The sequence below is a fragment of the Stegostoma tigrinum genome, chromosome 10 (assembly GCF_030684315.1).
Source record: "Stegostoma tigrinum isolate sSteTig4 chromosome 10, sSteTig4.hap1, whole genome shotgun sequence".
In the NCBI taxonomy this organism is placed as follows: domain Eukaryota; kingdom Metazoa; phylum Chordata; class Chondrichthyes; order Orectolobiformes; family Stegostomatidae; genus Stegostoma; species Stegostoma tigrinum.
The window spans coordinates 2551045-2578060 of record NC_081363.1 but is presented as its reverse complement, the minus strand read 5'-3'; the positions used below and the strand labels follow the sequence as shown (position 1 = coordinate 2578060).

General features: G+C 45.3%; 1 protein-coding gene across 3 annotated transcripts in view; it reads right to left on the bottom strand.

Annotated features, from left to right (window-relative positions):
- Positions 1–24043, bottom strand: part of LOC125455711 (cholesterol 24-hydroxylase-like) — an 81244-nt gene extending 57201 nt beyond the window's left edge. For 2 of the 3 annotated variants that reach the window (XM_059648893.1, XM_059648895.1), the window contains exons 1-3: positions 23779–24043; positions 7825–7902; positions 995–1076 (exon numbers count right to left, since the gene is read on the bottom strand). In XM_059648893.1, coding sequence (XP_059504876.1) covers positions 995–1076; positions 7825–7902; positions 23779–23948 — 330 coding nt within the window. In that variant the 5' untranslated portion in view covers positions 23949–24043. The remainder of the gene's footprint in view (positions 1–994; positions 1077–7824; positions 7903–23778) is intronic. The other variant, XM_059648894.1, reaches the window with a different exon arrangement.
- Positions 24044–27016: the final 2973 nt, after the last annotated feature.

Genomic DNA, 27016 nt, shown 5'->3' with positions numbered 1-27016 from the left:
CAACCGCAGGAAATGTTACACTTGTCCCCACACCTCCTCCCTCACCCCCATCCCAGGCCCCAAGATGACATTCCACATTAAGCAGAGGTTCACCTGCACATCTGCCAATGTGGTATACTGCATCCACTGTACCCGGTGCGGCTTCCTCTACATTGGAGAAACCAAGCGGAGGTTTGGGGACCGCTTTGCAGAACACCTCCGCTCAGTTCGCAACAAACAACTGCACCTCCCAGTCGCAAACCATTTCCACTCCCCTTCCCATTCTTTAGATGACATGTCCATCATGGGCCTCCTGCAGTGCCACAATGATGCCACCCGAAGGTTGCAGGAACAGCAACTCATATTCCGCCTGGGAACCCTGCAGCCTAATGGTATCAATGTGGACTTCACCAGTTTCAAAATCTCCCCTTCCCCTACTGCATCCTTAAACCAGCCCAGTTTGTCCCCTCCCCCCACTGCACCACACAACCAGCCCAGCTCTTCCCCACCACCCACTGCATTCCAAAACCAGTCCAACCTGTCTCTGCCTCCCTAACCGGTTCTTCCTCTCACCCATCCCTTCCTCCCACCCCAAGCCGCACCCCCAGCTACCTACTAACCTCCCCACCTATACTCTCTCCACCTATCTTCTTTACTCTCCATCTTCGGTCCGCCTCACCCTCTCTCCCTATTTATTCCAGTTCCCTCTCCCCATCCCCCTCTCTGATGAAGGGTCTAGGCCCGAAACGTCAGCTTTTGTGCTCCTGAGATGCTGCTTGGCCTGCTGTGTTCATCCAGCCTCACATTTTATTATCTTGCCATCCTTACCTGGTCTGGTCTACATGTGACTCCAGACCCACAGCAATGTGATTGACTCTGAACTGCCCTCTGGGCAATTAGGGTTGGGCAATAAATGCTGCCTGACCAGTGACACCCTCAGCCCATGAATGAACAAAGAAAAAAAAATCTTATCAGCAATCCAATCAGTCTGAGAGCAGAAAAGAATTTTCCATACCTTTACCGCCTCTGGGTCTGTGACAAAAACTGACACATGGTGCAAAACATTCAGCCGAACAACAGGTCCATATCTCTCACTCCTAAAACAACCAAAACATTCATCATAGCAAACTAAAATCCTTCACAATTAGTATTTCTTGGAGGTCTTATGATTTGGACGATTGTAGAAAAGTGGATTTATTTCTAGTGTTGTGGAAATACTTAGAGTAGTTTTTAATAAGAGGCTGTTGATAGGTCCTTTCTTTTCAGTTGTTTCAGCAGCGGGAGTCCAGGAGACAGCACGAGGGCAGCCTGGGAAGGTAAGCTTCATCCAATAAATTTGGGAGTTAACTAACACCCAAGACACTACACACAAAGTTTCTCCCTCCCTTCCACCTCCTGTAGTCGAATAATAACAACTGAGTGTGGTGAGCAGGTAAGCTAACCCTAACCCTAACCCTAACCCTAACCCTAACCCTATCGCTAACCCTAACCCTAACCCTAACCCTAACCCTAACCCTAACCCTAACCCTAACCCTATCCCTAACCCTATCCCTAACCCTAACCCTAACCCTAACCCTAACCCTAACCCTAACCCTATCGCTAACCCTAACCCTAACCCTAACCCTATCGCAGCTAACCCTAACCCTAACCCTAACCCTAACCCTAACCCTAACCCTAACCCTATCGCTAACCCTAACCCTAACCCTAACCCTAACCCTAACCCTATCGCTAACCCTAACCCTAACCCTAACCCTAACCCTAACCCTAACCCTATCGCTAACCCTAACCCTAACCCTAACCCTAACCCTAACCCTAATCCTAACCCTAATCCTAACCCTAACCCTAATCCTAACCCTAACCCTATCGCTAACCCTAACCCTAACCCTAACCCTAACCCTAACCCTAACCCTATCGCTAACCCTAACCCTAACCCTAACCCTAACCCTAACCCTATCGCAGGTAAGCTAACCCTAACCCTAACCCTAACCCTAACCCTAACCCTAACCCTAACCCTATCGCAGGTCAGCTAACCCTAACCCTAACCCTAACCCTAACCCTAACCCTAACCCTATCGCTAACCCTAACCCTAACCCTAATCCTAATCCTAATCCTAATCCTAACCCTAACCCTAACCCTAACCCTAACCCTAACCCTAACCCTAACCCTATCGCTAACCCTAACCCTAACCCTAACCCTAACCCTAACCCTAACCCTAACCCTAACCCTATCGCAGGTAAGCTAACTGGCCTATTTCTTTTTCCTCATTCTGTTTTCTTTTGGGGTGGTCACCCAGACGCCAAATCCTCTGGGAGTGGGTCGGCAGGCAAAGCCGGAGTCTGTGTGAGGATATAACGGAGTCAACCTACTGGTGCAGAAAACACGGTAAAACTAAAAAAAAATTCTTCATTTTAAATAATTAACTAAGTAGAGATGGCTGGGCAGGTGATGTGCTGTAGCTGTATGCTGTGGGAGCTGGCAGATCCCATTGTGAATGGCAGTGACCACATCTGCAGCAAGTGCTGGCTGCTTGAGGAGCTCTGGGTCAGAGTTGATGATCTGGAATCCGAGCTTCAAACACTGCGGCACATCCGGGAGGGAAAGTTACCTGGACGCTTTGTTTCAGGAGGCAGTCACACCTGGTAGATTAACTAATGTCAATTCGATGGTGGGGGGTGGGGTGGGGGGGAGCAGGGACAGCAGTGACTGACTACGAGTGAGTCAGGTAGAGGGACCCTGCAGACAGGAACACAGGGGCCGCAGCCCTTAACACTGTCCCACAGGTATGAGGCACTTGCTCCCTGCGTGGATGAGGAACAGGGCTGGAGGGCGGATGAGTCAACTCAGAATGGCACCATGGTCCAAGAGGCCATTCAGGAGGGGGCAGCAAAAAGACAGATTGTAGGGGATTCCATCATCGGGGGATAGACATATCCTTTGTGTGCAGGAAACAGAATCCCACATAGTGTGTTGCCTGCCTGGTGCCAGGGTGCGAGACATTTCTGACCAGCTCGAGAGGATACCAGGGAGGGAGAGGGAGGACCCAGTTGTTGTGGTCTATGTAGGTACCAACAACATCGGCAGCACTCAGAAAAAAGACCTGTTTCGGAATTATGAAAACCTAGGAACAAAATTAAAAAACAGGTCTTCAATAAACATAGAAATTGCTAATGCATGTAAAAGTGGGAGAGCAATTATCATGGGGGATTTTAATCTACATATCGATTGATCAAACCAGGTCGGTCATGCAGCCTTGAGGAGGGGTTCTGCAATAATTTCCTCGAACAATATGTAATGGAACCTATCTGGGAGCAAGCTATCCAAGATTTAGTCCTGTGTAATGAGACAGGAATAATTAATGATCTCACAGTCAGGGATCCTCTCGGAAGGAGCAATCACAATCTGATCGAATTTAAAATACAGATGGAGCGTGAGAAGGTTAAATCCAGTACCTACGTCCTGTGCTTGAACAAAGGAGACTGTGAAGGAATAAGGAAGGAGTTAGCTAAGGTAGAGTGGGAGCAAAATCTTTATGCTGGGTCAATTGAGGAACAGTGGGAGACTTTCAAAACAATTTTTCACAGCGCTCAGCAGAAATATATTCCAGTGATAAGGAAGAACTGTCAGAAAAGAGAGAGTCAGCCATGGATGTCTAAGGAAATAAAGGAAAGTATCAGATTGAAAAAAAACATACAAAAAAGCAAAGAGCAGAGGGAAACCACTAGACTGGGAAATCTTTAAAGGCCAACAGAAAGCCACAAAAAATGTTATAAAGAAAAGTAAGATAGATAATGAGAGCAAACTAGCTCAGAGTATAAAAACAGGGAGCAGAAGTTTCTAAAAATATGTAAATCGTAGAAGAGTGGCGAAGGTAAACATTGGTCCTTTAGAGGACGAGAAGGCCGATTTAATAACTGGGAATAAGGAAATAGCCGAGATATTAAACAGTTATTTCATGTTGGTCTTCACAGTGGAAGACACAAATAACATGCCGAAAACTAATAGCAAGAAGGTTATAGTAGGTGAGGGCCCAGAAACTATCATTATCACTAAGGAGGCAGTGCTGGGCAAGCGAATGGGGCTAAAGGTTGACAAGTCTCCAGGCCCTGATGAAATGCATCCCAGGGTACTAAAAGAGGTGATGGGGGAAATAGCAAATGCACTAGTAATTATTTACCAAAATTCACTGGACTCTGGAGTGGTTCCTGCAGATTGGAAAACAGCCAATGTGACGCCACTGTTTAAAAAAGGAAGTGAGCAAAAAGCAGGTAACTACAGGCCAGTTGCTTAACTTCGGTCGTGGGGAAAATGCTTCCATCTATCATTAAGGAAGAAATAGCAAGACATCTGGATATAAGTTGTTCCATTGGGAACATCAGCATGGGTTCATGAAGGGTACGTCATGTTTAACTAATTTGCTGGAATTCTTTGAGAACATTACTTGCACGGTGGACAGTGGGGAACCTGTGGATGTGGTGTATCTGGATTTCCAGAAGGCATTTGACAAGGTGCCACACCAAAGGCTGCTACATAAGATAAAGCTGCACGGTATTACAGGTAATGTATTGGCATGGACAGAGGATTGGTTGACCAGTAGAAAGCAAAGAGTAGGGGTAAATGGGTGTTTTTCTGGTTGGCGGTCAGTGACTAGTGGTGTGCCTCAGGGATCAGCGTTGGGACCGCAATTGTTTACAATTTACATAGATGATTTAGAGTTGGGGACTAAGTGTGGTGTGTCAAAATTTGCAGATGACACTAAGGTGAGCGATACAGCAAAATGTGCAGAAGACACTGAAAGTCTGCAGGGGGATACAGATAGTCTAAGTGAGTGGGCAAAGGTCTGGCAGATGGAGTACAACGTTGATAAGTGTGAGGTCATCCATTTTGGTAGGAATAACAGCAAAATGGACTATGTTTTAAATGGTAAAAAATTGCGAGAAACTGCTGTGCAGAGAGACTTGGGTGTCCTTGTGCATGAATCACTATAAGTAGGATTGCAGATGCAGCAGGTAATTAAAAAGGCAAATGGAATTTTGTCTGCCATTGCTCGAGGGATGGAGTTTAAAAACAGGGAGGCTGTGCTACAGCTGTATAGGGTCCTGGTGAGGCCACACCTGGAGTACTGTGTGCAGTTTTGGTCTCCTTACTTGAGAAGAGATATATTAGACTGGAGGGGGTGCAGAGGAGATTCACTCGGTTGATTCCAGAGTTGAGAGGGTTGGATAATGAAGAGAGGCTCAGTAGTCAGGAATTATTGGAATTCAGAAGAATGAGGGGAGATCTTATAGAAACACATAAGATTATGATGGGAATAAATAAGGTGGAGGCAGGGGGGTTGTTTCTGATAGCAGGTGAAACTAGGATTAGAGGGCATCACCGCAAAATAAAGGGAAGCAGATGTAGGACTAAGGTCAGGAGCAACTTCTTCACCCAAAGGGGTGTGAATCTGTGGAATTCCCTGCCCAGTGAAGCGATTGAAGCTACCTTGCTGAATGTTTTTAAGGCAAGGCGAGATAAATTTTTGAACAGTAAAGGAATTAAGAGTTATGATGAGTGGGCGAGTAAGTGGAGCTGAGTCTCAAAAAGATCAGCCATGGTCTTATTAAGTGGTGGGACAGGCTCGAGGGGCCGGATGGCCTACTCCTGCTCCTAGTTCTTATGTTCTTATGTCACAGTGGATATTGAAGATTTCTTTTCGCAAGTCTCCCATGACTGGTGGTAACTACTTCCCATTGCTGTCGACACCTGCTGGCCTGGCTTAAACAGAGGCTGGCTCGCTATTTTACCCAACCTTCTTCTGAGGTACAAGGGGCCTGTGAGGAAGGGCCCCCATTTTTGAAAACAAAACCTCAAGAAACCTGTGAGCTCAGGCTGGAACCTGCTGGTTTGCCTGAAAGACTGATCGCAGCAACTTCTCACTATTGTGTTTTCCCAGCAAGCTTTGTTTGAAAGATCGCGACAAGCTGCAACCGTTTTAACTTGATTAAACATGCCTGAACATCAGAGTGCTGGGTATCAGAACGATCTACTCTTTATCCATCTGCCTTCACAAATAATCCATTCACCAAAGTATTTTTTCAGAAAGCCAATGTGCGCAGGAAGAAAACTTTTTTGTCTCTGCATTAAGTCTGTGTGTGTTGGGATATTTAAATGGAGGTTGTCTGTGTTAACCAATTATTACAAATACATTATCAGAGGTTTGTTTTGATAATAAACCAACAATCGTGTTTATTGAGAAACCTGGATGATGGATTTTTTTGCTAAAATCCTGAGATACATAAGGTATGTGATTGAGGAGGGGTCACCGGACCCAAAACATTAACTCTGATTTCTGTTCACAGATGCTGCCAGACCTGCTGAGTGTTTCCAGCAACTTCTGCTTTTGTTTCTTTTGGTTTTTAAGTGATTGGCTAGCCTGATAACACCAAAACATTTTCTAATTTTATGTTTTGAACCGTGACAACTGGGACTAGAATGTCAGTGCACTTTTCCATTCTTGGTTGTCACAATGTATAACCTCTCCCTGTACCACCAAAACCGTCAAGTAGATTCCAGTCTGTAACTCACATATACCTGTTATTCTATACATAAACCACCTGAACCTCATGACTAGATTCTGGTCTATAGCTTACTCGTAGGTATCTATTATTTTGTACATAAACCATCCTGGACTTTCTGATAGGATTCCAGTCTGTAACTCACTCCTGGCTTTGTTATTCTATATATGAATCAACCTGAATCCTTAGATTAGATACTAGTCTGTAACTCAATGCCAGGATTTGTTATTCAATATACAAACTGCCTTAATCCTATGATTAGATTCCAGTCTATAGTTTGTCTCGGGTATCTGTTATTCTGATAATATACCCCTAACATCTTGATTGGATTCCAGTCTGTAATTCACTCCCAGATTTCTGTTATTCCATTTAGTAACCATCCCAAACCCCTCGATTAGATTCTAGTCTGTATCTCACTCCTGGATATCTGTTATTCTGTATATAAACCATCCTGGAGCCCTCAAGCAGATTCCAGTCTGTATCTCACTCTTGGATATCCGTTATTCTGTATATAAACCATCCTGGAACCCTCAAGCAGATTCCAGTCTGTATCTCACTCTTGGATATCTGTTATTCTGTATATAAACCATCCTGGAACCCTCAAGCAGATTCCAGTCTGTATCTCACTCTTGGATATCCGTTATTCTGTATATAAACCATCCTGGAGCCCTCGAGCAGATTCCAGTCTGTATCTCACTCATGGGTATCTATTTTTCATAAATAAATAACTTCTAAAAGACGGATTCATTGCATTTGTCCACAAAGTTTGACCATGAAGTGGTATCTGATTGACACCAGCAAGTTGGTTATGTTGGGAGGTTGGGAGCTGCGTATGTGCTCAGTGATTGATGCTTTAGCTCAACTTGCTGTCAATAATCCACTAAGTGAGACTGCCCTAAGGTATGGGAAATGTGATGGTAGCAAGATTTGAAATATTGAAAATTTAATTTGTACCTTAACAATGTCTGATATAATAGCATTCCCCACATAGAGCCAGTTACCTCAGCATATATCACTGCACACCAGATTTTTGCTTCAATCTGCTAAAAAACTGCTCTTTGTACCAACTCAAGACATCATGCGTAGCTGCAAATAACCAGTAAAGTGAGGCAAGGAAGACAACTATACTGTAGGGAAGTATGTTTCTGCCATTGCTATCTAGACCTCTCCCAGCATTTGTTATTACAGCTTTGAACTGCAGTGGCCACAGAACATTCCCTCACTTTGCACCTTTAAATGTGACATCATTTATAGCATTGGCAATAAGAAACAGGCAGTACCATGCACTCACCATTCCAGGAATTTCTCATGGATCAGGTTGAAATCTTCCATTGATTTTTGAATTGAGGGGCCATGTCCAAAGAGAAAGCTGCAATAAGGTTCACAACAGTGACGTTTAAGCACACACCATGCTTGAAACACCTTTCATTTAATCCAATTTAGACAAGAGGTTGGGGTAGTGGGTTGTGTATTGATAGGGACGATTTCGATGGCATGTGATGGTATTGTGGCTTGAGTACAATTAGAAAGAAGTAGCATTTCTATACCACCTTCACAATGGGGAGGCAATGGCCTAGTGGTATTATTGCTGGGCTGTTAATCCAGCGACCCAGATTTCGTTCTGTGGACCAGGTTTGAATCCTGCCGAGGTAGATGGCAGATAAATGTTTGGAATAAAGAATCTAACAATGGCCACGAATCAATTGGCAGGAAACACCCATCTGGTTCACTAATGTCCTTTAGGGAAGGAAACTTCCACCCTTGCCTGGTCTGGCCTACATGTGACTCCAGACCCACAGCAATGTGGTTGACTCTGAACTACCCTCTGGGCCATAAATGCTGCCTAACCAGTGATGTTCCTCTTTCAATGAGTAAAGAAAACAAACGGCATCAACTATAACTTGTCAGTCAATAAAATATTCTTATTAAATGTAGCTCCTGTTGTAATTTAGAAAACATGATAGCCAATTTCTGCATAATCTGAATTTGTTGGTGGTTGAGGGATAAGTAGTAGCTGGCACTTTAGGGAGAACATATCTGCTATCCTCTGAAATAATGCTGTGAGGATCTCTTACATGCACCTCAGAGAACAGTCGGAGTCCTGTTTAATGTTTCATTCAAAAGACTGCACGTTGAACAGTGTGCTGCTCTCTCTATACTGTACTTGGAATGTCTGCCTTGGTTGTGCATTCCGGTCTGACCTTGTGGTAAAGTGTAGGTATAGATCTGCAGCCTGGAGGGAGCATGGTATGAAATCGTTTAAAATTCTGTATTTCTGAGCATCAAACACATTATTTTGAAGAGGTTCATTGAAAGAGGAGCTGAATTAAGAAACAGCTAAAACTGGATCTTCATTAAGTGAGGGAGCAGGACCTTTGTAAACTCAGCTGGCAAATTCAGTTCAGCCTTGGGCTGAGTGTGTGTATTTGCTGGGTAAGAAAGTATCTAAATCTTAACTCGTGCAAAGTTAATTTAGCCTAATTTAGACTGAAAATTGTAACTGACATTAAAGTAAAATGTGAAGTTTAAAATTGTGTCGTTGTAAGCTTTGAGCAGCTTTATTTTCAAGGGGTGCAATGAAAGGGTAGACCAAGAACTGGATGAAGAAGATTCTCATTGGCTGAGTGAGCTAGGTCCTTTGTGTTTGAAGCATGTACAGATATCTACAGCAGACAAGGAGGTAATTCAGTCCATCCATTTCTACACCAGCCAACAAGCAGCCACCCAGCCTCATCCCATGTTCCAGCTCTCAATCCATGACCTTGGAAAACAGGATACCTAAAACATATAGCAAAGTACTTTTCAGAAATATAATGAGTGTTTCTGCCAACCACCATTCTCTGGGTGAAAATGCTTACGTTCAAATCTCACCCTTGATAAATGCCTCTAGATTCTTCAACAGATGGATGGGGGCTTCTCATGCACTAAATATCTTTTTTCTTTGTGCACGTCAATTAAATCTCCTCTCAGCCATCTCTGAAAAAATTCCAGCCTACCTAATCGTAGAATCCCTACAGTGTGGAAACAGGCCCTTTGACCCAACAAGTCCACCATGACCCACAGAGCATCTCACCCAAACCCATCCCCCACAAATCTACACATCCCTGAACACTATCAGCAATTTAGCACGGCCAATCCACCCTAACCTGCACATCTTTGGGCTGTGGGAGGAAACCGGAGCACACGGAGGAAACCCACGCAGACACGGGGAGAATGTGCAAACTCCACACAGCCTGAGGGTGGAATTGAACCTGGGTCCCTGGTGCTGTGAGGCTGCAGTGCTAACCGCTGTAACTAAAATTCATAAGGCAATGTCCTTGTAAATTTCTATACCCACTTAGCTGCAATCATATATTTCCATTACTGTGGGGACCTAATGATTTATTCTGTAATAAAGGCACAGTGAGAAATATCACCAGTTGTGAGGTATCATGGTTTCTTGGAAACTTGTCGACTTGAACAGTGACCTAAGGAAAGGTTTAGCTCTGAAGTTTGGGATGGAGTTGGGACTTTCAGTTTCAGCTGAATGTGATTAAGCACAGATGTGCATAAGTAGCCAATTTATCACCTTGCATGTGACTTACAACAGAGTGCTGGAGTTGACGGTCTCAGGGAGTTCTTTGGAGGAAGGAGACTGGTGTTTAGTTGCTTTGCCTAAACAAAGCAGCTGGTCCTTTGTTACTTCTGGACTTAAGGTTCAGTTCAATGGCCTGTTCAGTTCCTTCAGCGATCTCTGTTTCTGTTTCATATTTCCAGCATTCACAGTTGTTTGGTTTTATATTACTGGGTAGAAGAGAGCTGTTTTGGTGAGATGGGCTTCACATGAACTGCGCTGGGACCAGTGTCCTGGAATATTGAATAACAAGGACCATGGACAGGGGTATAATAAGTAAGGCAGGTGGCTTAGAGCCTGGATTGGTAAATGGAACTAAGGCATTGTAACTATTACAGAAATCTGACTGAGAGAAGGGCAGAGCTGGCAGCTCAGTGCCCCAGGGTTTCACGTGTGACAGAGAGGAGTGTAAAAGAGGTGGGGAGTTGCATTACTAATGAATTTACAGCTGCGGTAAGAGAGAACATCTTGAAGGGTTCATCCAGAGAGGCCATATGGATGGAAAATGGGAATAGGAAAGGTGCAACTATTATGATGGGGTTATACCATAGGTCTCCCCATAGCCAGTGGGAGATAGAGAAACCGATATGCAGGCAAATCATTGAAGGATGTAAAAACAGTATGGTTGTTGCAGTGGGTGATTTTAACTTCCCCATTAGGTGGGGCAGAATTTGTTAAGTGCATTCAGGAGAGTTTCTCGAAACAATATGTCAATAGTCCAACTAGGGAAAGAGCAGTACTAGACTTTGTACTGCAGTAAGAGCCTGGTCAGGTGAACACAGTTTCAATGGGGGAGAATTTTGGGAATGGTAACCATAATTATGTAAGTTTTAAGACAGTTGTGGATAAGAATATGACTGGCCCTCGCGTGGAAGTGCTAAACTCTGGGAAGACTAATTACAACAGTATTAGGCATGGATTGGAGAAGTTAGACTGGGGAGTGCGGTTTGACAGCAAATCCACATCTGACGTATGGGTGTCTTTTAGAGGCCAGTCAATCAGAGTTCAGGAGCAGCATGTTCCTGTGAGGATGAAAGAGAAGGAAGGCAAGATTCAGCAGCACCAGTTAGCAACAGGTATTGAAAGTTCAGTCAAAAGATAAAGGAAGTCAGTGTAAGATTTAGGAAACTGAAATAAGACAAGGCCGTTGAGATATATGAAGGAAGTAGGAAAGGACGTAAACAAGGAATTAGGAGGGCTAAAAGTGGCCATGAAATGTCCTTGGCAAGTAGGTTTAAGGAGAATCCCAAGTCATTTTGTGCCTATATTAGCAGCAAGAGGGTGCCTAGGGAAGGGGTAGGTCCACAAAATCAAGTCACGAGATCCACAGTGAGTTGGCGAGTCAGACACAAAATTGGCTTGGTTATAAAAAACAGGGGCTAGTTGTGGGAAGGTGTGGAATTCTGTGACCAGTGGCATTCTGCCAGGATCAGTGCTGGGACTTCTGTTGTTTGTAATATATGTAAATGATTTGTATGAAAACATAGTTAGTCTGATTAGCATAGATAAGTAAGGGTAAGTGTTGAATAAATTTTCTTAAACAGCCTGTTTGGGGATAGGAATGTTAGTCAATTGGGTTAAAGTGCTGCACTTGTGAGATGTGGGAGATCCGCGATGCCTACAGTGTCTTGGATGGCAATATCTGGATGGAGTGCACCCAACTGCAGCTCCTCACAGACCACATGGATGGGTTGCGGTGGCAATTGAATGCACTTAGGAGCACGAGGGCAGTGGAAGGCACAATAGACAGTAGTTTTAGAGATGTGCTGACACCCAAGGTACAGGCAGGTAGATAGGTGACCGTTAGAAAGGTCTGGCAGCCAGTGCAGGGATCCCCAGTGGTTGTACCCCTCTCTAACAAGTACACCACTCTGGATACTGTTGTGAGGGGGGGAATGACCTATTGGGGGGTAACAGCAGCAGCAGGTGCAGGCACAGCTGGCTCTATTCTTAAGAAGGGAAGGACAAGGAGCACAAGAGCAAGCACTATAGGGGACTCTACAGTGAGGAGTACAGATAGGTAATTCTGTGGTCGTAAAAGAGACTCCAGAATGGTGTGTTGCCTCCCTGGTGCCAGGGTACAGGATGTCTCTGAGCACATATTGGTACTCATGACATTGGTAGGATGAGTGAGGAGGACCTGCAGAAGCAGTTCAGGGAGTTAGGTAGAAAGTTAAAAAGCGGGGCCTCCAAGGTTAGAATCTCAGGATTACTCCCTGTGCCACGTGCCAGTGAGGCTAGAAATAGGAGGATAGTACAGCTATCAGATAGTACATGGCTAAACAGATGGTGTAGGAGGGAGGGTTTCAGATATCTGGGATCTCTTCCAGGGCAGTTGGGACCTGAACAAGAAGGACGGGTCACATCTAAACTGGAGGGACGCAAATATTCTGGCTGGGAGGTTTGCTGGTGTCACTCGGGAGGATTTAAATTAGCTTGGCAGGGGTGTGGGAATCAATGCAAAGTGAATGGACTGAAAGGGAACGAGAGAATAGGGCCAGTAAGAGTCAGAGAAAGAGCAGGCAGGGAGTGGTTATTGATCAAGGAGGGTCTGATGGACTGAAGAGCATCTGTTTCAATGCAAGAAGTGTGATGGATAAGGCAGATGAACTTAGAACTTGGATTAGTACTTGGAACTACAATGTTGTTGCTTTACAGAGACTTGGCTAATGGAGGGACAGGATTGGCAGCTTAATGTTCCAGGATACAGATGTTTCAGGCAGGAATATAAAAGGGGGTATATAAGTGATGGGGGAGTTGCACAGCTTGTTAAGGAGGATATCACAGCGTTATTGCGGGAGGACACCTTGGATGGCTCATACCATGAGGCAATACAGGTAGAGCTCAGGAACAGGAAGGGTGCAAACACAACGTTTGGGGTTTGCTATAGGCCTCCCAACAGCCAGCGGGAGATAGAAGAACAGGTATGTAGGCCGATTTTGGCAACATGTAAAAATAACAGGGTTACTGTTGTGGGTGATTTTAACTTCCCATATATTAACTGAGACTCACTTAGTGCTTGCGGCTCGGATGGGAAGAGTTTGTAAGAAACATCCAGGATGGTTTCTTGAAACAGTTTGTAAATAGTCCAACTCAGAAAGGGGCCATTCTGGACCTAGTACTGGGGAATGAGCCTGGCTGGGTGGTCGATGTCTCAGCTGGGCAGCACTCAGGAACAGTGATCAAAATTCAGTAAGCTTTAAGGTTCTGATGGGTAAAGACAAGTGTAGTTGTTAGGTGAAGGTTGGGGAAAAGTTAATTACAATATTAGGTAGGAACTGAAGAATGTAGATTGGAGACAGATGTTTGAGGGCAAATCAACATCTGGTATGTGGGAGCTTTCAAGTGTAAGTTGCTGGGAGCTCAGGACCGGTACATTCCTGTAAGGATGAAGGATAAGCACGGCAAGTTTAGCGAATTTTGGATAACGAGAGATATTGTGAAACTAATCAAAAAGAAAAAGGAAGCATTTGTCAAGGCTAGGAGGCTGGGAAGTAAGAGTGGGTACAAGGAAAGTCAAAAGAAACTTAAGCAAGCAGTCAGGGGGGCTAAAAGAGATCATGAAAACGCATTGGCCAACAGGATTAAGGAAAATCCAAAGGCCTTTTATACATGTATAAACAGCAAGAGGGTAGCCAGGCAGAGGATTGGCTCACTCAAGGACAGGGAAGAGGATTTATGCGTGGAGCCAGAGGAAATGGGTGAGGTATTAAAGGAGCACTTTGTATCAGTATTGACCATAGAGAAGGACTTGGTGGATGATGAGTCAGGTGAAGAATGTGCAGATAGTTTGGGTCACGTTGAGCAGGTACTGGGGGTCTTGAAAAACATTAAAGGTAGACAAGTTCCCAGGGTCTGATGGGATATACCCCAGAACACTGAGAGGGGCAAGAGAGGAAATTGCTGGGCCTTGAGGGAACTGTTTGTATTCTCACCGGATACAGGGGAGGTCCCAGAGGACTGGAGAATACCAATGTTGTTCCTTTGTTTAAGAAGGGTGGCAAGGGAAATATTGGAAAGGATACTTTGAGACAGGATTTACTCACACTTGGAAATCAGAATGGGCGTATTAGTGAGAGGCAACATGGTTTTGTGAAGGGGAGGATGTGTCTCACTAACTTGGTTGAGTTTTTTTGAGGAAGTGATGGAGATGATCGATGAGGGTAGGGCAGTGGATGTTGTCTACATGGATTTCATTAAGGCTTTTGACAAGGTCCCTCGTGGCAGGCTAATACAGAAGGTAAAGTCACACAGGGTCAAAGGTGAGCTTACAAGATGGATACAACACTGGGGCTCGATTATAGAAGATAGAGGGTAGCAGTGGAAGGGTGCATTTCTGAATGGAGGGCTGTGATTAGTGGCGTTCCTCAGGGATCAGCGTTGGGACCTTTGCTGTTTGTAATTTATATAAATAATTTGGAGGAAAATGTAACTGATCTGATTAGTAGGTTTGCCGATGACACAAAGGTTGGTGAAATTGCGGATAGTGATAAGGACCGTCAGAGGATACAGCTGGATATAGATCAGTTGGTGACTTAGGCAGAGAGATGGCAGATGGAGTTTAGTCTGGAAAAATGTGAGGTATTGCATTTTGGAAGGTCTAATCACAGCTGTGGTACAGCAGTTGCCGGAGCCCTTAAGCGTACTGCTAGGTAGAGGGATCTGGGTATACAGGTACACAGGTCACTGAAAGTGGCAACGTAGGTGGAGAAGGTCGTCAACAAGGCATACGGCATGTTTGTCTTCATCGGCCGGGGCACTGAGATTAAAAATTGGCAGGTAATGTTGCAGCTTTACAGTACCTTAGTCAGGCTACTTTTGGTATAATGTGTTCAATTCTGGTCGCCACACCACCAGAAGGATGTAGTGGCTTTGGAGAGGGTACAGAACAGATTTACCAGGATGTTGCCTGGTATGGAGGGCATTAACTATGAGGAGAGGTTGGAGAAACTTGGGTTGTTCTCACTGGAACAATGGAGGTTGAGGGGGGGACCTGATAGATGTCTACAAGATTATGAAGGGCATGGACAGAGTGGATAGTCAGAGGCTTTTTCCCGAGGTGGAAGAGTCAGTTAGCAGGGCCCATGGTTTAAAGGTGCGAGGGGCAAGGTTTAAAGGTCAAGTACAAGGCGAGTTTTTTACACAGACTGTGGTGGGCGTCTGGAACTCACTGCCGAGGGAAATAGTGGGGTGGATATGATAGTGACTTTTAAAGGGTGTCTTGACAAATACATGAATAGGATGGGAATAGAGGGATATGGTCCCCGGAAGGGTGGGGTGTTTTAGTTGTGACAGGCAACATGTCGGTATGGGCTTGGAGGGCCGAAGGGCCTGTTTCTGTGCTGTAATTTTCTTTGATCTTTGCTCTAGAAAGTTTGCAGATGACACACAAAATGGTGGAGTTGTGGGTCATGAGGAAGGTTATCAAAGGGATACAACTGGAAAATTGGGCAGAGGAATGGCAAATGGAGTTTAATCTTGACAATTGTGAGGTGATGCATTTTGGGAGGTGAAATGCAAGAGAAATGTGTACAGTAAATAGCAGAACCCTTAGGAGCATTGATTCACAGATAGATCATGGGATTCAAGTCCATTGCTCCCTGAAAGCGACGAGTGGATAAGTTGGTAAAGAATGTAGAGAGCATGCTTGCCTTCATCAGTCAGGGTCATGTTTCGGCTGTATAAAACTTCAGTTGGGCCACATTATTTGCAGGATTGCATAGAGTTCTGCTCCCCACACTATAGGAAGGATGTGGAGGCTTTGGAGAGGGTGCAGAAGGGGTTTACCAGGATGTTAGCCTGATTGGAGTGTGTTAGTGATGATGTGCAGTGCCGGTGTTGGGTGGGGTTGACAAGGCCCGAAGTCAGAAGACACCAGAATATGGTCCAACAGCTTCTGGTTCTGAGGAAGGGTCACTGGGCCCGAAACGTTAACTCTAATTTCTCTTCCCACATGCTGCCTGACCTGCTGAGATTTCCCAGCAACTTCTGTTATTGTGAAACGAATTTATTTGAAATCACAAGCTTTCAAAGCGCAGACGACTCGTCAGGTGAAGTGCTCACAAACTTGGATTGTTTTTGCTGCAGTGTTGGAGGCTGAGGGGCAACCTGATAGAAGTGTATAATATGATGAGAGGCATGGGTGGGGTTGATAGTCAGAGTCTTTCTCCCAGCGTGGAAATTCCAAAACGAGGGGAAAGTTTAAAGGAGATACGCAAAGAAAGGTTTTAAACAGAGGGTGGATCGCATTGTCAGGAGAGGGAGTAAAAACAGATATGATAGCAATGTTTAAGAGGTAGTTAGACAGACACATGAATGGACAGGGAATAGAGGGAGTAGAGTAGACCATGTGCAGCCAGACAGAATTAGTTGAGAATGGCATCATGGTTGATGCAGACGTGGTGGGCCAAAGGGCCTGTTCCTGTGCTGTATAGTTGTGTTCTATTCACACTATCACTACAGAAAAAATATTAATAAAAATAATGGGTTAAAGGCCAAAAGATGGGCTCCATCACCAGATGCTAAAGCAAGTGACTACAGAGATAATTGACACACTGGTAATAATCTTCCAAGGTAGTCAGTTCTCTGGCACTGAGCCTGACACTGTGGCAAAGAAGGGAAGGGGGCAGAATAGAAAAGTACTCGTGGTAGGGGACTCGATAGTTAGGGGAATCGACAGGAGATTTTGTGGTCAGGATCGGGATTCCTGGAAGGTATGTTGCCTCCCTGGTGCCAGGGTCCGGAACGTCTCCGATCGGGTGTATAAGGTTCTAAAAGGGGAGGGCGAACAGCCAGAAATCGTGTTACATATTGGCACTAATGATATAGCCAGAAATAGGATTGAGGATATAAAAAGTGATTTCAGGGAGTTAGGATGGAAGCTGCAGAGCAGGACGAACAGAGTAGTGTTCTCTGGTTTACTACCAGTGCCACGAGATAGCGAGGCGAGGAACAGGGAGCGGGCGCAGCTGAACACGTGGCTGCACAGCTGGTGTAGGAGGGAGGGCTTCAGATATGTAGACAATTGGGATGCCTTCTGGGGAAGGTGGGACCTGTACAAGAAGGACGGGTTGCATCTGAACTGGAAGGGGACCAATGTCCTGGGTGGAAGGTTTGCTCGAGTAGTTTGAGAGGGTTTAAACTAGTATGGCAGGGGGGTGGGAACCTGAGCTGTATACCAGAGGTGAGCGTTGATGCAGGTGAGGCAGTAGCAAGAGGTACACCAGCTAGTGGGAAGGATTTTCCTGGGAAGGAACCAAGGGATCGGTTAAAGTGTGTTTGCTTTAATGCAAGGAGTATCAGGAATAAAAGTGATGAACTTAGAGCATGGATCAGTACCTGGTGCTATGATGTTATGGCCATAACAGAGACATGGGTTTCTCATGGGCAGGAATGGTTGCTGGATCTTCCAGGGTTTAGAACATTTAAAAAGAATAGGGAGGGGGGAAAAAGAGGAGGGGGTGTAGCACTACTAATCAGAGAGGATATCACAGCTACAGAAGCTTCCATTGTCGAGGAAGATCTGCCTACCGAGTCAGTATGGGTGGAAATTAGGAACAGCAAGGGAGCAGTCACCTCATTAGGGGTTTACTACAGGCCCCCCAATAGCAGCAGGGAGATTGAAGAAAGCATAGGTCGACAGATTTTGGAAAAGTGTGGACGTAGTCGTGTTGTTGTAATGGGTGACTTTAACTTTCCTAATATTGATTGGAACCTCCTTCGAGCAGAAGATTTGAATGGAGCTGTTTTTGTAAGGTGTGTTCAGGAGTGTTTCCTAACGCAGTACATTGACAGGCCGACGAGGGGAGAGGCCATTCTAGACTTGGTGCTTGGAAACGAGCCAGGGCAGGTATCAGATCTTGTGGTGGGAGAGCATTTTGGTGATAGTGGCCATAACTGCCTCACATTCTACATAGCTATGGAGAAGGAGAGGATTAGGCAAAATGGGAGGATATTTAATTGGGGAAGAGGAAACTATGATGCGATTAGACATGAGTTAGGAAGCATGGACTGGGAGCAATTGTTCCATGGAAAAGGCACTATAGACATGTGGAGACTGTTTAAGGAACAGTTGTTGCGAGTGATGAATAAATATGTCTCTCTGGAACCTTGGGTGACGAGAGCGGTGGAGCTTCTCGTCGAAAGGAAGAAGGTAGCTTACATAAGGTGGAGGAAGCTAGGGTCAAGCTCAGCTCTAGAGGATTACAGGCAGGCGAGGAAAGAGCTCAAAAATGGTCTGAGGAGAGCCAGGAGGGGGCACGAGAAAGGCTTGGCAGAACAGATTAGGGAGAACACAAAGGCATTTTACACTTACGTGAGGAATGAGAGAATGGTCAAAGAAAGAGTAGGGCCGATCAGGGATAGCATAGGGAACTTGTGTGTGGAGTCTGAGGAGCTAGGGGAAGCCCTAAATGAGTTTTTTGCTTCTGTCTTTACGAAAAAAACAAACTTTATAGTGAATGAAACCTTTGAAGAGCAGGTGTGCATGCTGGAATGGATAGAGATAGAGGAAGCTGATGTGCTGAAAATCTTGTCAAACATTAAGATTGACAAGTCACCAGGCCCGGACCAGATTTGTCCTCGGCTGCTTTGGGAAATGAGAAATGCAATTGCTTCGCCACTTGCGAAGATCTTTGCATCCTCGCTCTCCACTGGAGTCGTACCTGAGGACTGGAGGGAGGCAAATGTAATTCCTCTCTTCAAGAAAGGAAATAGGGAAATCCCTGGCAATTACAGACCAGTAAGTCTGACGTCTGTCGTCTGCAAGGTGTTAGAAAGGATTCTGAGGGATAGGATTTATGACCATCTGGAAGAGCATGGCTTGATTAAATGCAGTCAACACGGCTTTGAGAGGGGCAGGTCATGCCTCACAAACCTTATCGAGTTCTTTGAGGATGTGACTAGAAATGTTGATGAGGGTCGAGCTGTGGATGTGGTGTATATGGACTTCAGCAAGGCATTTGATAAGGTTCCCCATGGTAGGCTCATTCAGAAGGTCAGGAGGAATGGGATACAGGGGAACTTAGCTGCTTGGATACAGAATTGGCTGGCCAACAGAAGACAGCGAGTGGTAGTAGAAGAAAAATATTCTGCCTGGAAGTCAGTGGTGAGTGGTGTTCCACAGGGGTCTGTCCTTGGGCCTCTACTGTTTGTAATTTTTATTAATGACTTGGATGAGGGGATTGAAGGATGGGTCAGCAAGTTTGCAGACGACACGAAGGTTGGAGGTGTCGTTGACAGTATAGAGGGCTGTTGTAGGCTGCAGCGGGACATTGACAGGATGCAGAGATGGGCTGAGAGGTGGCAGATGGAGTTCAACCTGGATAAATGCGAGGTGATGCATTTTGGAAGGTCGAAGTTGAAAGCTGAGTACAGGATTAAGGATAGGATTCTTGGCAGTGTGGAGGAACAGAGGGATCTTGGTGTGCAGATACATAGATCCCTTAAAATGGCCACACAGGTGGACAGGGTTATTAAGAAAGCATATGGTGTTATGGCTTTCATTAACAGGGAGATTGAGTTTAAGAGTCGTGAGATCTTGTTGCAGCTCTATAAAACTTTGGTTAGACTGCACTTGGAATACTGAGTCCAGTTCTGGTCGCCCTATTATAGGAAAGATGTGGATGCTTTGGAGAGGGTTCAAAGGAGGTTTACCAGGATGCTGTCTGGACTGGGGGATTTATCTTATGAAGAGAGGTTGACTGAGCTCGGACTCTTTTCATTGGAGAAAAGGAGGAGGAGAGGGGACCTAATTGAGGTATACAAGATAATGAGAGGCATAGATAGAGTTGATAGCCAGAGACTATTTCCCAGGGCAGAAATGGCTAACACGAGGGGTCATAGTTTTAAGCTGGTTGGAGGAAAGTATAGAGGGGATGTCAGAGGCGGGTTCTTTACACAGAGAGTTGTGAGAGAATGGAATGCGTTGCCAGCAGCAGTTGTGGAAGCAAGGTCATTGGGGTCATTTAAGAGACTGCTGGACATGCACATGGTCACAGAAATTTGAGGGTGCATACATGAGGATCAATGGTCGGCACAACATCGTGGGCTGAAGGGCCTGTTCTGTGCTGTACTGTTCTATGTTCTATGTTCTAATAGACAGATACTAGAAAATTCCTAGAAAATTGGAAAGCTACCAATGTAGCACCCTTATTCATAAAGTAGTAAAGTAAAAAAAAACAGTAATTATAAATCAGTTAGCTTAACATCTCATTGAGAAAATGTAGGAGTCCATTCTCAAGAAAATATTGGCAAAGACTTTAGAAATATACAATACAAACAAGGAGAGTCAGCACAGGTTTGTGAAGGGGAAATCATGGGTGACAAATTCATTCGAATGCTTTGATGACGTATCAAGTAGGATAGATAAAGGGTAATGAGTAGTTATAATAAATTTGGATTTCCAAAATGTGTTTAAGAAGATAGTGTACTTAAGACCACTTGATATGATGTGCCCCGGTGTTGTGGTTAGTCTATGGTTAGAGGATTAGTTAACAGTAGAAGCCAGAGAATTGGGAATAAGTAGGAATTTCAGGATGGCAACCTGAAACTAGTAGAGTGCCACAAGTCTCAGTGTTGAGGCCACAGTTATTTACTTGGATGAGGAAATTGTAGCCAAGTTTGTGGATGACACAAAGATAGGTGGGAAGGGAAGAGGTGAAGATGGCACAAAGTCTGCAGAGGGATATAAATAAGTGGGTGAAAACTGGGCCGGTGGAATTTAATGCGGGGGAAACGTGAGGTTACACACTTTGTCAGGAAGAATAGAAGAAGGGAATACAGCTTAAGTGTGGAAAGACTGCAGAAAGCTGCAACACGGAGGAATTTGTGAATCCTTGCGCACGAATCACAAAAAAAAATTAGCATTCAAGTTCGGCAAGGAATAAGAAATGTACATGGAATGTTGGTCTCTATTTCAAAGGGAGTAAAAATCGGAAGGTTCATGAAGGAGGGATTTTCTAATGTGAGAAGTTGAATAGATTGGGTTTTTAATCATTGGAGGTTAGAAGAATAAAAGGAAACTTTATTGAAACATTTGAAGTTCTTAGGGGGCTTTGTTCTTTGGGAAGTTGTTTCACGGTGTGTAAGAGGATCCAAGAGAATTATAAGGGGTCACCCAGTTGGGGCAGAGATAAGGAAGAATTTCACAGGATAGTGAACCTGTAGAATTCTTACTGCAGATGAAGTTGGATGGTTTAGTATATTTTAAAGTTGAAATAAACAGACCCTTAATCAGTAAATCAGTAAAGGATTATGGGGATAAGGCAGGGAAATGGATTTGAGGATTTAATTGAATGGCAGAGTGAATTTGATGAACTGAATGGCCTATTCTACTCCTACATTTTATGGTTTTATGGTGGGCAGATCTACTTCATCAGTCTAGGCTTAGTTGATAATATTTTTGCTTGTGAATCACGTGCTTCCAAATTTAATTCCCACTCTAGGGCTTGAGCACCAAAGTCAAAGTTAAGTTTGCACTACGTACTGAAGGAATGCTGAACTATCAGCGCCAAATTTTGGGTGTGGCTTTAATCTAAAGCCCGAGAATGTAGAAGACCTCCTGACGCTATTTTAACGAATCAAGCTCTTGCAGATATCAATCTCTCAACTGATATCAGAGTTTGTTGTGGCACGTTGCCTAAAGTGCTTTAGGATATTTGATAGCTGTGAAAGTTCTATGAAGTGCAAGTCCTTCTTTCTTTAAATTTCCTGCAATGTCACCTCTACGGGTGAAAACTGGAGGCAAGTGGGGTCAGTTTTCAAACTCCAGCTGACTGGGACAGTTGTCAGTGCTACCTTTGATCTAGATTCGAGCAGTTACTACATTTCAGTAACAGTAAAACATTTGGGATAGAGTGAAACTTTCAGTCTGCAATCAGTAAAGACAAACAGTCTGCTGAGTGTACCCCAACCTTCAGTTCACCTGGGCCATCTCCAGCACATCCCTCACCTTCCTGGACCTCTCAGTCTCCATCTCAGGCAACCAGCTTGTAACTGATGTCCACTTCAAGCCCACCGACTCCCACAGCTACCTAGAATACACCTCCTCCCACCCACCCTCCTGCAAAAATTCCATCCCCTATTCCCAATTCCTCCGCCTCCGCCGCATCTGCTCCCACGACAAGACATTCCACTCCCGCACATCCCAGATGTCCAAGTTCTTTAAGGACCGCAACTTTCCCCCCATGGTGATCGAGAACGCCCTTGACCGCGTCTCCCGCATTTCCCGCGACACATCCCTCACACCCCGCCCCCGCCACAACCGCCCCAAGAGGATCCCCCTCGTTCTCACACACCACCCTACCAACCTCCGGATACAACGCATTATCCTCCGACACTTCCGCCATTTACAATCCGACCCCACCACCCAAGACATTTTTCCATCCCCTCCCCTGTCTGCTTTCCGGAGAGACCACTCTCTCCGTGACTCCCTTGTTCGCTCCACACTGCCCTCCAACCCCACCACACCCGGCACCTTCCCCTGCAACCGCAGGAAATGCTACACTTGTCCCCACACCTCCTCCCTCACCCCCATCCCAGGCCCCAAGATGACATTGCACATCAAGCAGAGGTTCACCTGCACATCTACCAATGTGGTATACTGCATCCACTGTACCCGGTGCGGCTTCCTCTACATTGGGGAAACCAAGCGGAGGCTTGGGGACCGCTTTGCAGAACACCTCCGCTCAGTTCGCAAAAAACAACTGCACCTCCCAGTCGCAAACCATTTCCACTCCCCCTCCCATTCTCTTGATGACATGTCCATCATGGGCCTCCTGCACTGCCACAATGATGCCACCCGAAGGTTGCAGGAACAGCAACTCATATTCCGCCTGGGAACCCTGCAGCCATATGGTATCAATGTGGACTTCACCAGTTTCAAAATCTCCCCTTCCCCTACTGCATCCCTCAACCAGCCCAGTTCGTCCCCTCCCCCCACTGCAGCACACAACCAGCCCAGCTCTTCCCCCCCACCCACTGCATCCCAAAACCAGTCCAACCTGTCTCTGCCTCCCTAACCGGTTCTTCCTCTCACCCATCCCTTCCTCCCACCCCAAGCCGCACCCCCCGCTACCTACTAACCTCATCCCACCTCCTTGACCTGTCCGTCTTCCCTGGACTGACCTATCCCCTCCCTACCTCCCCACCTACACTCTCTCCACCTATCTTCTTTATTCTCCATCTTCGGTCCGCCTCCCCCTCTCTCCCTATTTATTCCAGTTCCCTCCCCCCATCCCCCTCTCTGATGAAGGGTCTAGGCCCGAAACGTCAGCTTTTGTGCTCCTGAGATGCTGCTTGACCTGCTGTGTTCATCCAGCCTCACATTTTGTTATCTTGGAATTCTCCAGCATCTGCAGTTCCCATTATCTCAGTCTGCTGAGTGTGTTCATTTAATGGCCAAAGCATGGGAACACTCGCGCTGGCAACTAGCAAGCAAACATTCTAAAGCTCTGTTTACAGTTCATTTAAAACGAGGCTTTGCACTTTTAGGGAGCATGTTCCAAAAGAAAATCCCAGGGGTGTGTGTGACCTCTTCCTGGCACGTTTTGCCCATCTCTCCTCTGCCTCACAGCATACCACAGTTCCACCGATCTTGATCCCCCTGTCTGTGTACCGGAGTATCATACTTACCCAGTTGATAAAGTGCCGTACCTGTCTCTGGGAGGACCTGGTATGTGATCAAACTTCAAATGGGTGTAGTGAATGTAGCAGAGATAAGCCAAGACAAAGCACAGCAATCCAATAAGCAACCACACAGTAGCCCAGTACAAGCAGGTGAGGATACTCTGCCATACGTCCATTCTCTGCCAAGACACCAGAAGTGTAGTGAGTTAGTGGTAGCTGTAGTGTCTCTGAGGGCAATGATAACGCAACAGCTTGTTGCTCAAACTGAACTTTGACAGTCATCGAGGAATATCAAGCAGAGATCGAATGAAGAAACTCCCAAGCCAGTGCCCTCTGTTGGTTAAACTATTCCCAGATTTATTCCAACAAATTTCAAAACTTATCAGGACTTAACGATTGATGAAACAAACCAAAGAACCTGCAGATATTAGAAATCTGAAACAAAATCAGAACGTGCCGGAGAAACTCAGCAGGTCTGGCAGTATCTGCACAGACAGAAACAGAGTTAAGGTTTTGTCAGAACTGAAAGCAACTAGAAAAGGTCGTATTTTTGCTGAGGATGGAGAGTGAGGGGTGGGGAAAGGAGTGAGATGAATAGAAAGAGACAGCTTCCAGAGAGAGACAGAAAAAAGAAAAGGTAACTGACTCTCTTTGACTTCTCACCTTCCCATCTGCCGGTCCAACACATTTAGCTTTTAAAGGATCCCTTCCCTTGTGGATATCTTACTCCCAGACTCAAACTAACTTACACTTTGAAATGAGCCAACCTAACTCTGCTTTCATGAGTTGACAAAGAGAGTAAGGAACTTAATTACTAAACACCAAGAAATAGTAAAGCAACACACAGCTTAGAAATAAAGTGATTCCAAAAGGATAAAAGTTTAAAAAGAGGATCAGAATTGAATATTTTGTGATGAGCGAATTGCTGAACATTGTCCCATTACAATGGATGTCACTGATAGCAGTGATTCCAATAGCTAAAGAGTTGATTTCCAGATTATGGCTTTGAATGTTGATTCAAACTCCTTTGTTCTGATTAGTTTAACTAATTTGGTGGAATTCTTTGAGAACATTACTTGCACGGTGGACAGTGGGGAACCTGTGGATGTGGTGTATCTGGATTTCCAGAAGGCATTTGACAAGGTGTCACACTAAAGGCTGCTACATAAGAAAAAGTTGCACAGTATTACAGGTAATGTATTGGCATGGACAGAGGATTGGTTGACCACGAGAAAGCAAAGAGTAGGGGTAAATGGGTGTTTTTCTGGTTGGTGGTCAGTGGCTAGTGGTGTGCCTCAGGGATCAGTGTTGGGACCGCAATTGTTTACAATTTACATAGGTGATTTGGAGTTGGGGACTAAGTGTGGTGTGTCAAAATTTGCTGATAATGCAAAGGTGAGCGATACAGCAAAATGTGCAGAAGATACTGAAAGTCTGCAGGGGGATACAGATAGTCTAAGTGAGTGGGCAAAGGTCTGGCAGATGGAGTACAACGTTGATAAGTGTGAGGTCATCCATTTTGGTAGGAATAACAGCAAAATGGACTGTGTTTTAAATGGTAAAACATTGTAGCACGCTGCTGTGCAGACAGACTTGGGTGTCCTTGTGCATGAATCACTATAAGTAGGATTGCAGATGCAGCAGGTAATTAAAAAGGCAAATGGAATTTTGTCTGCCATTGCTCGAAGGGTGGAGTTTAAAAACAGGGAGGCTGTGCTACAGCTGTATAGGGTCCTGGTGAGGCCACACCTGGAGTACTGTGTGCAGTTTTGGTCTCCTTACTTGAGAAGAGATATATTAGACTGGAGGGGGTGCAGAGGAGATTCACTCAGTTGATTCCAGAGTTGAGAGGGTTGGATTATGAGGAGAGACTGAGTAGACTGAGATTATACTCATTGGAATTCAGAAGAATGAGGGGAGATCTTATAGAAACATATAAGACTATGATGGGAATAAATAAGGTGGAGGCAGGGGGGTTGTTTCTGATAGCAGGGGAAACTAGGATTAGAGGGCATCACCGCAAAATAAAGGGAAGCAGATGTAGGACTGAGGTCAGGAGGAACTTCTTCACCCAAAGGGTTGTGAATCTGTGGAATTCCCTGCCCAGTGAAGCGGTTGAAGCTACCTCACTGAATGTTTTTTAGGCAAGGCTAGATAACTTTTTGAACTGTAAAGGAATTAAGGGTTATGGTGAGTGGGTGGGTAAGTGGAGCTGAGTCTCAATAAGATCAGCCATGATCTTTTTAAATGGTGGGACAGGTTCGAGGGGCCGGATGGCCTACTTCTGCTCCCAGTTCCTATGTTCTTCTGATTCGGAGATGCCACTGTCAGACTGGGGTGAATAACGTCAGAAATCACATGACACCATGTTATAGTCCAACAGGTTTATTTGAAAATATAAGTCTTTGGAGGGCTGCTCCTTTGTCAGGTGAAATTGATGACTTAGACTGCCCACAGTGTGGAAACAGGCTCTTCGGCCCAACAACTCCGCACTGACTCTCACAGCATCCCACCCTTACCCTATACCTCACCTAATCTACACATCCCTGAACAGTATGGGCAATTTAGCACAGCCAATCCACCCAGCCTGCGCATCTTTGGACTGTGGGAGGAAACCGGAGCACCCGGAGGAAACCCACACAGACACAGGGAGAATGTGCAAACTCCACACAGACAGTCGCCCGAGGCTGGAATTGAACCCGGGTCCCTGGCAATGTGAGGCAGCAGTGCTAACCACTGAGACACCGTGCCAACCAATGACTTCACCTGATGAAGGAGCAGCTCTATGGAAGCTTGTGATTTCAGGTAAACCTGTTGGACTATAACCCGGTGCCATGTGACTTCTGACCTGATTCTTTTGAGCAGTGGCTGGCCAGCTGTACTCCTAATAAGAACTTGGAAACAGTGCACCACAGTACAGGCCCTTCGGCCCACAATGTTTGGCCAACCTATTATCCAACTTGAAGATCAAACTAACCTGCATACCCTACATTTTACTATTCTCCATGTGCCTATCCAAGAATCGCTTAAATGTCACTTAATAACACAATTACCACTGCCGGCAGCACATTCCACACACCCACCACTCTCTGTGATAGTCATTTTCACCCTGGGAAATAGTTTCTGACTGTCCACTCTATCAATGCCTCTCATCACCTTATAAACCTCTATCAAGTCACCTTTCATCCTTCTTTGTTCCAATGAGAAAAGCCCCAGCTACCTCAACTTTTAGAACATTGAACAG